The 14792-nt window shown below is 31.5% G+C and overlaps 1 protein-coding gene across 30 annotated transcripts in view; it reads left to right on the forward strand.

Moving 5' to 3' along the window:
* The window catches only part of LOC126744584 (protein turtle), a 735337-nt gene that overhangs the window by 548807 nt on the left and 171738 nt on the right, over window positions 1–14792 (forward strand). For 25 of the 30 annotated variants that reach the window (XR_007663236.1, XR_007663238.1, XR_007663237.1 and 22 more), the window contains one exon: window positions 1604–1788. Coding sequence is in view for 27 of the 30 variants with exons in the window: in XM_050452059.1 (XP_050308016.1) it covers window positions 1604–1788 (185 nt within the window). In the remaining 3 variants the exon portion in view is untranslated. The remainder of the gene's footprint in view (window positions 1–1603; window positions 1789–14792) is intronic. The other 5 variants (XM_050452075.1, XM_050452077.1, XM_050452078.1 and 2 more) reach the window with 2 other exon arrangements.

Consider the following 14792-nt stretch of genomic DNA (forward strand, 5'->3'; position numbering starts at 1 on the left):
ATTCTTGGACCTTTTTGGAATTTTTTATTAGTTTATGTACGATATCTTCGCTTGAAAATGTAAGTCTAATAGGACGAGGTTTGTTGCTACCTGAAGTGTATTTACCCAGATGATGGGATTGAAAATTATCCATCTGAAACTCCGAGACGATCCATTTTCCCTTGACGTCCTTCATCTCTTGACTTATTCTTTGATCCTTACTGATAGTGGATGACGGCTCTTTTAGATTAATAATATTAATAATAATAATAATAATAATAATAATAAATATTTTTTATTTGCATAGAAGAAGCAAAAAAATACAAGTTTACAAAGTTTAGTAATAAATTTACGCAAATAGAATTAAATTGCGTTTCCGGTTGTTACGCTCATTAATCTCCGAAATAATTTCTTTAAAGTGGGTCGGAGAAATACATTCTTTAGAACCTGTGTTTTCCAAGTTAAGCTCCCTTACTTTGTTTTCCAACTCAGCTATATCTTGGACATTAGTTTATATGTTTCCTCTTGTATAATTGACTTTATATTGGAGATATTCACCAATTTTATTTCGCAATGTGAGCATAAAACTTTTAAGGCCCGAACTTTTCCTCGTAATGCAGGTATAATCATCGGTAGATAGCCCAGCGCAGGCTGCATGCATGGATTCCTTGCAAGCATCGTATTGTATCGAAGATTCGCGTGCCGCAACCTGGTTATCGCGGTTTCGGCAGACCATTGTGATGGCTTAGGATTTACTCGGTACTGATCAATAATATCATTAAGATAAGCAGCGAGAAAAATTATATGATATTGTACTATTCTATAGACTAACGGAAAAAAATTAGTATTCAACAAATTCATATGTGACCTCATCTCACTGGATTAATTGTTAAATAAGGTTAAAAGATATACTATAGGTACTATGGTATATCTATTGTATGCTTTAAACAATTTTGTTTGTCCCTTTAAGTCATTTTAAAATTTAAAAAAACAATATATGTGCATGATATTTTAAAATGGATTTACGACGAATTCAATTTTTTCAAGTAATAATTTATTATTTCATATTTTTAAATTTAACTTCATTTATTAATACTATAGAATTAGCACTGATAATTAATAATAACAGCACATTAAAACTCTTTGATACATAAAGTTGGCAAATATCTATTAAAATATTTGTTTATGATTATATATTTATCTATATTTTTTTAAATATTTTATCTAAATGGTTTTATAGGTAATACTAAATGATTCCTAAAGAAATGCCCTGTTTTAGAAAAAAATACTCTTCTTTTAGCCATAGGTCTCGTATGATGAGCCAACTTCTTTGCATTTGAAAAAAAATAATTTAGGTAATAAATAGATATAGTAAATATAAATAATCTGCATGAGTAACAGCCTTAGTAGTAAGATGGATTCATAGAAAAATAAAGTTGGTAGTAGTTAACCTTAACAAAAGAACAATAACAAAAACTAATTTTAAATAATAAAATTGTAATCATTACCAGATCTAACATCTACAATACCAATTATACCTCTTCCCCAAGCACCCCAATTTTCAGAATCATCGCAATCATGGATTAAGGTCATTCATTTGTTCGTTTGTTTTTTCTCTTCCTAGAAGAGCCGTACCTTGATTGAGTACTTTTTAAAGGGACAGGATATTCCGATATACATCTGGTATGAAAGCTACCCTACCCACAGCGGCGAGGGTTACGAGGGACGAGTATCCCGCGTATCCCCTGAGTCCAACTATGGTGCCGCATCGCTCAATCTCACTAATATTAAGGAATCTGACCAAGGATGGTAAGTAATTTTAATTTTTACTGAATTCTATAATCAGTTTACGAGAAAATTAATCTTTATTTTAAGTTACATTTACATTAGTAGATACGATAAATGCAAACGATATAAGGGCATTGATCACTTACTAGCAGTTATCGCTTACAATTGAAAAGCGACAGTATTTTGTTGTTTTAATATAGTCGTTATTTAGTGTAAGGCTATATATTGGCAGCTACTTTCGATTATTTTGACAATATTTCAATAAAATAATCTATTTATAAAATTAATTACCAAGTTATCATATTCAATCAATTCAGATTTTTATCAAATCATATTCAGATTTTTTATGTTTATACATATCCAAATACTCTAGGGAATGAAAAAAATAATATAAATTGTGTTCATGATTTTTTGGACATTTTTTGGACATAAAGCTACTCAACTGAACCAGACAAACACTATAATAATATTTTAGATATATTTATTAGCTAAACTAATATAAGAAATATATAAATTTTACCTAAATTACTACAGTATTAGTTCACTGATTCTTTTATTACGCAAAAAATATATTAAAAACATTAGACAAAATTATTAGATAACAAAAAAAATATATGTATGCAAATATTCCAATAATCTTAAGGTTAAAGAAATCCTAATATTAATATTAAATTTGGTTAAAAGCCTTTATTATATATAATATATAATATATTATATATATAAAGCCAAAATTAATTCTTGTACTTCCTCTTAAAATTTTTAGGGCTTAATGTAAAATAACATTCCGGTATTGAATTGTTTTGCTTTACAGCGTTTTATGAAAAGGATCGCCGGCATATTAGAATATTATTAGTATGCAGCGGCCTAGTTAACTTTTTTACATTTCTAATATTAATATTGTGAATGGTATTTCAAAATTCTAAACGCTCTTTTATTGAATTGGGAGAAGACAGATTATTTAGCATCAAGAAACAAGAAGAGTGCAAAAATTTTACGATCATTCATCTGTAACCACCCAAAGTCCTTATACAGTGCTTTCATTTCAAAACGATCCACCCTTAATAACTTTCTTAACAAAAAAAAAACACGTCAATTTAGATATACAGGGAGACGTTTAATTATGCATTTATTGAAGTTCTGTCAATCACCTCCTCACCTTAATATGTCAAATGGAAACCCCCATCGTGTGATACATCATAGTAAGCAGCGTAAAATTCTCTATTCAACGGTACAAAAAAAATGAAATCGGTAAATTTGTAAGCAAATAGTTAGCGAAAATGTCTAGAAATAATGAACATTTTATTTACGCCAAACGTTGGTATTTTAAATGAATACTTTTAGTGTGGCACCTACATCATTTTAAAATTCTTACATTTTTTATAATAGATCATCAAAAAAAAATACAAGCAATTTAGAAGTTAAAATGTGTGGTAACAAACAGTACATTTAGTTCAAGCAAATTATTTATTTTTTTAAGTAAAGAATATGTACCATTATTTGCGAGAAAAAAGAGTGTCTTCAAATCTTTTGCAAAAATCTTTGCAGTCTTATAAATTTGTATGTGTATTTATTTCACTTATATTTTTTGCGAAACTTACCTAATAGGTACAAAAAAACACTGCAATACCTTTCATTTTTAAGGCGTTTAAAAAGCAGGCGATTTATTATTGTTAAAACTGTCAGTTTGACGCGTGCAATTTTTTAATTTTAGTTAAAACAGTGAGTTAATAAAATGGTGTATACGCTAGCCGAAAGAATAGAAATAATTTTCCTATATGGAGCTCAAGATCGGTGAGCTCGCAGAACCGAGAGCATTTAATGAAAGGTGTCAAGATAAAAACGTGAGCCATAAATACGTATTAGAATTGATACGAAAATTTGAAGAGACGGGATCGATTTGCAATAAAAAAAATATGAAAATAGAGTTGTCGATGAAGCATGCCAAGTTGAAGTACTAGGACAATTTGCTATGGATCCAACTTTGTCTATACCAAAGGCCGCAAAACTAACAAATATTTCCACTGGTTCCGTACATAAAGTTTTTTAAAAAAAAAAGTTCTTTCCTTATAAAATTCATATTCTTCATGAACTCGGAAAAGATGATTTTGATAGGAGAATTCAATTTTGTGAAGTGATGTGCCAGCGAATTGACGACGATCCCCATTTATTGAAGAACATTTGCTTCAGTGACGAATCGACCTTTTTTTTAAATGGCCTGGTGAACAGACATAACTGTAGATACTGGAATAATGAAAATCCGCATGTTTTTCGGGAAGGCCATACCCAATATCCCCAAAAAATTAATGTTTGGGCAGGAATTTATGGGAATGAAATAATCGGGCCATTTTTTTTGGAAGAAAATTTGACTGGCGAAATTTATTTAAACCTTTTAGAAAATGCAATATACCCTTCCATCATCCAATCTATGGAAAATCAAGTAGATCAACATGGTGCTATATTATTGAATGAAAATAATATACATTTTCAGCAGGATGGAGCTCCCGCGCACTACCCTTTGGTAGTTCGAGAGTGGCTTGATGAAAATTCTCGAGAAAAGTGGATTGGCAGACGTGGTGCAATCGAATGGCCTGCGCGGTCTCCGGACCTAACCCCACCAGACTTTTTTCTTTTAAAGTTTATAAAACCCCACCTGAGAGTATTGAGAATTTAAAAAATAGAATATTTCAAGAATGCAGAGAAATTAGCGGGCAGACCCTTGCCAATGTTCGTAAGGAGTTTGAAAATAGGCTTTTTTATTGTCTTGCTAATAACGGCGCGCATCTTGAACATTTAATAAAATAAATTTGTTAAACTAATTAAATTTGTTTTTCTACCCTACCGATTTACACTTTAATTGCTTCTTGGTCAATCAATTTTATTTTTTTTTACAACCATTGATAGCACAATAAATGCCCTTTAAAATAATGTATCACACCATGAGGTAGCCATTTGACATACCAAAGATTGGCGTAAATAAAATATTCATTATTTCTAGACATTTTCGCTAACTATTTGCTTACGCATTTACCGATTTAATTTTTTTTAGTACCGTTAAATAGAGAATTTTACGCTCCTTACTATGATGTTTCACACGATGGGGGTTCCCATTTGACATATTAAAGTGAGGTTAGCTGGAAGTGAGGAGGTGATTGACAGAACTTCAGTAAACGCATAATTAAACGTCTCCCTGTATATCTAATTTGACGTGTTTTTTTTTTTCTTTTTTTTTTTTTTAAGAAAGTTTTTAAGGGTGGATCGTTTTGAACTGAAAGCACTGTATAAGTGTGAAATATAATCAAATTTAGTCAAACCACATATAAACTTCAAGCAAGTATTCTACACCTTTTGTATGCGATTCTTGCTCTCGAAATCCAAAGAAAAACCATATACCACGTAGTCACAGTATGTAAAATTAGATAACACAACAGTTTCATATAACCTTTTTTTAAGGGATTTACTTAATAATTATTTAGTTTTATTAAAAAAAAATTAATTTTATTATAAATTTTATTAAAAAAAATGAAAAAAAATTATTTTTGTATAAGTTTTCTTAAATGTTCTTGAAATCTTAGTTGAATATCGATAACAACGCTTAAGTTTTTAGTAATGCCGATAAATGTTAATTTCGAATTATTTAAAATTATATTTGAATTATTCTTTAAAAGAAGAAAAAGAAAGAAAAAAAGATTAAGATTTAAATTGAAATCTTTTTAATGCATAACTCAATTTCTTTAAAATTTTTCGTATCAAAGCATATTATGTAGATCTGCGTGTCATCAGCAAAAGCCTGAATTTTACAAAAGTTCAATGATTTTAGTAAATCTGAAGTATAAATAAGGAACATTAAGAGGCCCAAAATTAGGACTTATGGATTAGAACATTAAGGGGATAGATTTGATAAGCATAGAAGATTCGTTGTAAAATCCATAATATTGCAATTTGGCCACCAACAGATCATGATTTACAGTGTCAAATGCCTTCGAAAAGTTCAACAACGCCAAAATCGTATTTATTTTTTTATCTTGTGCTCTAGATATATCATCCAGCACATTTATCAATGCTACCGATGTGCCATAACCCTTTATAAAACCACATTGAGTGTTAGGAATAATGTTATTGTTTATGCAATATTCATATATTGGCTTATACAGAATTCTTTAAAAAATGTAATGCGAAGTCCATTAAAGCCACTGGGATTAGGTGTTTTCGACAGCGGTTTTCCTACAGAACATTTACATTGATCGGGAAAGTAGCCAAGCTCTATACAGCAATTTATGATATGGGTTATATACATATCAATGTAAGGACTGAAACATTTCAGCATTAGTGGTGATACTTTATCTACTCCAATAGTATTATACTTTATATAGCTTAATATTCTATGAACTGTCGAACTGTCGATGTGTCTGATATTTTGAAATTAAATTTTAAATTATTGTCGTAAAAGTTATTCTAATAAAAGTTAATTTTATTTGTGCAGTTCGATTTATTTTGCAAGTATGTAGCAAAATAGTTATTGATATCATTGGAATTTGCCAAATTTTGTGGTATTTCAAAGTTTTTATTTGTACAAATATTTAAGTTTATTGAATTTATATGAATTATTGAATTTATATTGAATTTATATGAATATTGAGCACAGAAAACTTGGGCAGCTTTAAACCTGCCCAAGTTTTCTGTGAATTGCCACTCATCGAGTCCAAGTACTTCTTTTTTTCTTATTGCAGCTAAAGTAAAATTTCTTAACTTTTTGTATGTTACCCAGTCCAAATGGAGTTTTGACCTTTTATATTTTTGTAACGCCTCATCCCTTTATTTCATGAATATTCTTAAATTTTCATTTATCCATGGAGCCTTAGGCTTGGTTATAAGAGACTCTTTAACAGGCGCATTATGATCGAATAAGATTAAAATTAAATTATTTAGAATAAGTATTTTCTGGTCAATATTAGTTGCATGTAATATGTCATCCCACGGTAAATAACTCATCTCAATCAAAAAATTATTTAAATTTAAAATTTTTAAAAGATCGATGTTTTATAAGGTAAGAAATTTTAACAGTTAGGTATTTTAAGATAGAAGTAAATTAATTTATGATCAGATTTATTGCCGGAGGGAATCACGCCAGATTTTTGCCAATTATTTGTCAAAATAATTGATTGATTAAAAACAAAAATCGCATGAATTAATGAGCTAACAGTACCCGAGGCTCATCAATGATCTGCACAAAAAATTATAGTTTTCAAATAAGGGTGCCAATGGGTTTTTCAGATTAAGTGAACTTATTTTAAAATCCCCCAAACAACAATTCATTGACGCGACGCGACGGTGGGATGAAGGTGTAAAAAAATATAAGCAAAATCGGAAATTAAGAGATTAAAATTTATGTTGGGCGGTTTATAGAAAACACAAAAAGCATAGTTTGTATTAGTAACATTTATTTGAAATATTAAATATTGAAGCTGTGCATTAACTTTAAAATCCAAGGCTACCATTTCCAGAGTAAAATTAGTTTTCACGTATGCCGCAACACCCCCACCTTAAACTGATAACTCGATCTTTTCTAATTAAATGGTAATTGGGTATAGTAAAATGCTTAAAATTATCATCTTGATCAAGCCAAGTTTCAAATAAAAGCAAAATATCAAAATTATTCTATTAAGTCATTCTTGTTGATATTATTAATTTTTTAAAGGCGTATTTCGTAAACTGAAAAACGTATTAAGTACAAATGTTGGTGACAATATAGTGAAACAAGTAGCAAATTTAAGCTGCCAATATTACTGCCAACTAGCCGAGAAGTAAGCTGAGAAATTACTGTCAGCAACAGAGAAGTAAGCAAGCAATAGACCAAACAATAAGAAATAGGTTACATGAAGACAATCTTTACGCTAGAACTCCAGTACTGTTCTGTGGAAATCGCGCAAGAAGATTAGGATAAGCCAAACAAAATCAAAGAATTACTGAACACAGTTCAGTAATACCATTACAGAATAATTTACCAATACAAGAACAATTGAGCAAAACTATATTGACATTTTAATTAGGAGCATTTCAAACAAATGTCGAGCTGTTATTAACAACAGAATGATCAAACCGTTCATCAACATTTTTTTATTCGCTTTTTTAAATTTAATTGCTTATTTTGGCTAGCTCTGATAATTTAAAAGACACGAAAAGAAAAAATGCTTTCTATCAAATTAATAAGGCTTTTAACTTTATTCTAAGCCTTTAGGCTTTTAACCTTATTTACTAAATTTTTATATTATTGATGAGATTCCTCTAAAAAATATAATGATTTTAATTGGCGCTAATTGGGCCTTAATGAACTATTAATAAAATTTCTTATAACTTGTTTTCCATTCTGCAGCAAATCATATTAATATTATTATTTACAAGTCAAAGACCTATAACCTCTAGGTATTTTACCAGTTTTATGTAAGGTTCTGATCATTTTTCTTATAAAATTATACTTAAATGTGAATCCGATTTTAGGAAACACTTTAGTTACAACCCCTTACCTTGTTAATCTTATGACATTAGACATTATGAAAGAGAAAAATAATTAACAACGTTTTGTTTATTGATTATATATTTGTAAGTTGTTAAACACTACAAAATATGATATACTAATATACTGCTGGGTAAAGTTTTTGATTCAATAGTTCAATTGCCTTGCTGAGATTTTATCTGACTAGCAAGTTTCAGTGCGTGTGGATTGATTTTCATTTCTGTTACTATTGGGGTACGTCAGCGATCTATAGCGGCACCCTTATTATAATCATTTCATACAGCTGAAATAAAAATTCTATGTTTCGTGCAAAACTACAATAATACGCAAATGATTCTCAGATTTATACATACACATATTTTCTTTAGACATACTTATTTACTTCACGCATATTTTCACTAAAATTCTTACTACTCTCACAAACGCAGTTAAATTTCGACTTAAATAACTTATAGAGTGTGTTCCAAAAGTTATGGATAATTCATTTAAAATTAAGCGATGAGTTTTTGACAAAAACGCTTGGACCCGTTGATATTTATTTCAAGCTGCTTAATTATTTAATGCAATCCATCGTGATCGTCCTCCGATATGTCAAAAGGCAGTGAATAGAACAGAGGCTAAATTTAGAGAATTCGGGCATGTAGAAAATGAACAACTTGACGTTTTGCTTTCTTTGTAAGAAAATCCGTGCATTCTTCTGTCGTAAATTAGAGGCAATTTACACTTGGTGAAATCTGAAGTTCACCAAATAGTTAAGAAGAACAAATATCAGCAATATAAAGTTATTGTATTGCAAGAGTTATTTGATGACGATTTCGATAGGAGAAATGAGTTTTGTGCACGCTTACAAAACAATTGCATATATTTAAATAAGAATTTAGTAACAAATATTATTTTTTCGGATGAAGCCACGTTCTGTTTGAATGGTTGTGTGAACAGATAAAATTGTCGATATTGGGGAATGGAAAATCCGCACTAATGGAAGCGAATACCCAGTATCCTCAAGAACTAAATGTGTGGTGTGGAATGGTACGCGAAAGAGTAATAGGACCAATCTTCTTTGAACAGATTTTAACGAGACAAGTGTATTTCGAGTTTCTCCAATTTGAATTAGTTTCAGCATTTCTAGCTTTATTTCCAGATCCAGTGGACCCAAAGAATACTCACAAAGAATTAATTTTCTAACAAGATGATGCTCCTCCGCACTATGCTGCAACTGTGCGAACATTTTTTGATAAAACTTTTCCCAATCAGTGGATAGGAAGGAGACCAACCCAACCCATCGATTGGCTTGCTAAGTCGCCTGACTTAGCACCAATGGACTTTTTTTGTGGGGACACCTCAAGTCGAGGCATTTGTTAATAGGCCAAATAATCTAGACGACATGAAAAAGAGGATTCGCAGAGAAGTGCGCACCGTAAATCAGAAAATAATTGAAAATGTGCAACGAGAGAGTTCATTGATGGCCTTGGATATTGTCAAGCCGTGAAGGGCAACCATTTTCAATATTTAATTTAATTTTTGATGGTTTTTTGATTTTTTTAAATGATTTTTTTAAATTTCTGAGCAACCCTGTATTAACAAACTAACACGTACAAAAAAGCGCAACATGAAGTAAAAATCGACGGGTCCGAGCGTTTTTGCTAAAATCCAGTGCTTAATTTTAAATGAATTTAGACATTACTTTTGGGACGGACAGGTGCTGGCGTAGACGTACAGGATTATTAGGATGTCCATCTTAAATATGGGGGTACTCGATTGCGGCTAAATCTTGAAACGGAAAAAACCTTTAATACGGAGAATGTTAATTTAGTTCAAAAGGCTACTTTTTAAAATTAGTTTGGTTGATACAAGGTGTCCCAAAAAATAGTAATACTTAATTAGATTTTTTTCTTTGGAACCACCAATATTTTTCTCTAAAATGGGGGTCTCTCTTTAACCCTTAAACTATCTTATAGGGGTTTTGATTCACTGGATTTCGAAGGATCTGATGGTTAAATAATATACATTGATTTGTTTTTGATAATGTTATTATCCTACTCAAGGTTTACGTTAATCGATTAGATAATTACTTCGCTTGCTGACAGACATGTTCTAATGATAATGATGTACGTCTCCCTCTACCTGTCGTTCGGTATAAATGTTGTCGCGCGGTACAAAAAAAGTAAAATTTAAATGAAATTTTATATAGGGGTTAACAGACTGTCTTGCCTTAAAATGCGACATTGCCTAGTTATTGACAATTTAACCCCTAACCACTATTGACGGGGTCAAATTGACCCAGAGACGCCTTTAAACTGAAATTTTCCCCTCCAATTTTGTAACTTGGGGGCAAGGCTTCACGACTTTGTCTAGCGCGCGTATTTACTTTTAGTGGCACAATTAACTACGTAGGAATGCAGCTTCGTTGTGGCCAAATTTACGAAAATGGGTCAAAGTGACCCAGCGGTAGTTGTTGCGTTATAAATATTTTCAATTTAGCACTTTATGAAATAATTATTTTGGTAAGTTTTTTTGCATAAAAATTGTTTCGAATAAGTGTTTATCGTAATTTTTGTATCTAGTTATCCATAAAAATGGATTCCAAATTATACACGGATGCGGAGCTTTTAGACATTATAGAAAATGACGATTTTTGGCAGGACCTCGAAAACGTGGATGAAACTGATGAGTTCACGGATGATGAAAATGGCGCCAATGTGCTCTTGGAAATTGCTGAGAATGAACTCTCTTAGAAAAATTTTGGAGGATGGAGATAAAAGCGATGATTCTGAAGAGGACTGCGAGCTATTTAGTGAACATGATTCTCTGAGTGAGGCTTCTGGGGTTTCTGGCAATGATGATTCTGAGGAAGATCAACCTCTAATTAATTTTACGTCTTGGGTTGGAAAGGATGAAACAAGATGGTCAAAAGGAGCAGCAACACGTGGAAGAGCAGCAGCTCATAACATTATTTACACTAAACCAGGTTTGAAGGGCTTTGCATTGTCCAATCCACCCAAGTGACCTGAGTCAGCATGGAACTTACTTATAAATGATAAGATCCTAAAGATAGTTTGTAAATTTACAAATATAAAAATTGGACTGTGTCAGGCCAAATATAAAAGTTTCAAAAGACGTAGGGCTGCCAGAAGAAAATTCAGCCAATGTTTATTGCCAAAACAAGTGAAGATGAGCTAAAAGCATTTTTTGGTTTGTTATATCTTCAAGGCTTATTCAAGTATGATCATGAGGATCTAAGGTCAATGTGGTGTACCGATGGAACAGAAAGAGACATTTTTAGAGCTACAATGAGCCTTGCAAGATTTTCTTTTTTGCTTTGTTGTTTACGCTTTGATGATTTACAAACCAGGAAGGAAAGGATCAAATTGGACAAACTGGCGCCGATTTCAGAAGTTTTTAATATATTTGTGGATAACGCACGGGAAATGTATAACCCTGGTGAGAATGTTACCCTGGATGAGATGTTGGTACCCTTTAAGTAGGGGTAGATGCGGATTCCGTATGTACATCCCTAGTAAACCAGCTAAGTATGGCTTGAAAGTACAAATTCGGAGGTTGTGCTTCGTTTCACAAAGCACATAATAGGTACCAACCACAATGTAACCACTGACAACTGGTACTCTTCAATTGAGATAGTAAATGAGCTGCTGAATAATAAGCTTACTAATGTAGGCACTCTAAAAAAAAAAAAAATTTCAAATACCACCAGAATTTCAACCCAGCCGTAAGCGACAACCTAAAAGTTCACTGTTTGGTTTTTCTCCGGCGATTACCATGGTATCATTTGTTCCAAAAACTAATAAAGCAGTTATATTAGTATCAAGTATGCACCACGATAATAAGATAAATGAAATTGAAACCAGATATAATCGAGTACTACAATGGGACTAAAGAAGAGATATAATCGAGTACTACAATGAGACTAAAGCAGGGGTTGATGCTCTTGACGAAAAATGCGCAAATTATTCTACTTTGCGCAGAACAAGACGTTGGCCAATGGCATTATTTCATGCAATATTGAATATTGCTGGAATTAATAGTTATGTTTTATATAACTGTGCATCTAATGAAACAAAAATTACGCGCTATGATTTTCTAAAGCGGCTAGGGGTACCGTTCGTCATCAAAAGACTAGAAAATACAAAGGTACCTCGAAAGGTTCGAGAAATAGGCTCCAATATATTTTACACTGAGATTAGAGAACCTCCTGTGCCACTCACTGATAGAACAACGTCCAAGCGAAAAAGATGTATGCCATATGCCCATATGCCAGATGTAAGCCATATGCCCATGGTCAAAGGACCGAAAAACAAATACTGTTTGCAATAATTGTAAAAAGCCTATTTGTCAACAATGTGCAGTAAAAGTTTATCCTAACTGCACTATGTAAGTTTTTTTTTGTTAAAATGTTTTTGTTTTTATGTTAGAAAATTCGTTGTAAGTTTCGTTACCTTTTTTTGAATAAATAATATAGTTGGTCATACTGACCCATCAATAGTTGTTGCGATTTTTTTTTGGAATAGTTGTTAAGGGTTAAAGAAATTTTCACGAAAATCAATCTATTACTTAAATTTTAATGTTTGATTTTTATCTTATTAAAAAATCCTGGCAAAGTCCTTAGCAAAGTTCATTTTATCTTTTGAAATTCTAAAATTATTTTTTTTTATATGAGTAGATCTCTCAAAATCTCCTATTTTTTTTAATAGGACACCCTGTAATGCGTTTTGATAAAGCATCCTTTTATCTTCAATTTGATATCAACAAGTTTGCCGTTATCTCTAACGTTTTCTTAAAGTTGGTTCTTAAAGGAAGAATGACACATTCTTTAATAGGTATTACAATGCTTATTTTTACTTTAAATTGATTACAGCATACTGAAAGTATAGAGTACAAAATCCGACCTAAAATTAGAATAGTTTATGAAGAAGTCAAATTTGCATTCTCCAAGTCACATAAGTTTTTACTACACAAATATACAAAACCACAAATACAAAAACCGTCCGTACGAAAATTATCCATGAAAAATAAATTCAAATATCACTCCCTATCAAATTTGGTTACATCAAGAATTCATCAAAAATATTAACAAAAATAATTAAAAACATTATAAAAAAGTCTCTACTATCACAAAAATTGCTCAAATTGTCTACCGTTTTACTCCAAACCCAAATGAACCCTACGTGCAAAACATCTTTCATAGACATGAGACGTAACAAGCAATACGTCTAAGAAGACTCTTGTTTGCGCACCACGATTGCGCACCTTCCTGAATTGTGAATGCAATACCATAAACTTCTGATTTAACACTTCCTCAGAAGAAAAAATCCAGAAACGTTAAAATCGGTGACCTAGGAGGCTATCCAGTGGGATCTATTCAGTATAAAGCTTAATAAATATGTATACAAAAGTTCATTTTAATAACTAACCTAGTCTTCCAATCCATCTATTACCAAATTGGTGAGTGATATTTGTACTGAAGTGAGTAGGTGCAGCGTCTAACTGTAGCCACATCTAATGCTTTACAAAGTTAGGAAGATCTTGAAAGAAGCATGAAAAATCCTTTCTTAGGAAATTTAAAAAATTTCCCCCGAAAATTAAAAAAAATTTCCCCTGTTACACGATTTTCAAAAAACTATGGATCAATAACAAAATCATGTACTATTCCACCCCAAACATTGGTGCTCCATCTGTGTCGAAAATGATTGACAAAAACTCGATGAGGATTTACTGTGTCGTAAAAATTAATGTTATGTCGGTTTACAAAACCATTTCTGAGGAAGGTAGGTACATTCACTGATGAATGTACAGTAAAGAGCACAAATTTAAAAAAATTCTCGTTTTCTGCTGTTTCATTTTTTGCCCATTGACATAAAGTTATTCTTTTTTCAAAATCATTTTTGGCAAGTTCTTGATGTAATTTAGCATGATAGGGATGTAACTTGTTTTTCTTGTGACATTTTTCCACGAAAATTTTGATGTTCCTATGTTCTTACTTATTTGTTTTACACTCATTTCTGGCGTTTCTACAACCAACATGGTAATTGCCAATTGGTTTTCTTCAGTTAAAACTGTTTTCGTTCTAGTTTGCTTTTTGTACACTACGCTTCTAGTACACTTGAGTCGTTCTTTTAATTTCCTTAACACTGTATCATCAGGATGTCGGTTATTAGGAAAATTTTCGGCATAAACTCTTGAAGCCAAAAAACAGTTCCCAAGGCATTCACCGGTAACGTAAATCATATTTACTAATTCTCGCTGAGAGTAATTCATTTTGACACAAATTTACTTAACATGAATGATAAGTAAACATTATAATTCACATTCATCACCCAACAAAGAATAAATTAATCATGGCCAACTTTTAACTTGTAAGAAAATGTTTTATTAATTAATGAGATAACCGTCAGGGATTAATATTATTTGTATTCACTACTATTATATTGTTACGGTTATTACAAATATTGAATAAAAGTGTTCGAAATAGAATTGAATAGAGTGACAAAGTGCGTGT

The sequence above is a fragment of the Anthonomus grandis genome, chromosome 14 (assembly GCF_022605725.1).
Source record: "Anthonomus grandis grandis chromosome 14, icAntGran1.3, whole genome shotgun sequence".
Classification (NCBI taxonomy): domain Eukaryota; kingdom Metazoa; phylum Arthropoda; class Insecta; order Coleoptera; family Curculionidae; genus Anthonomus; species Anthonomus grandis.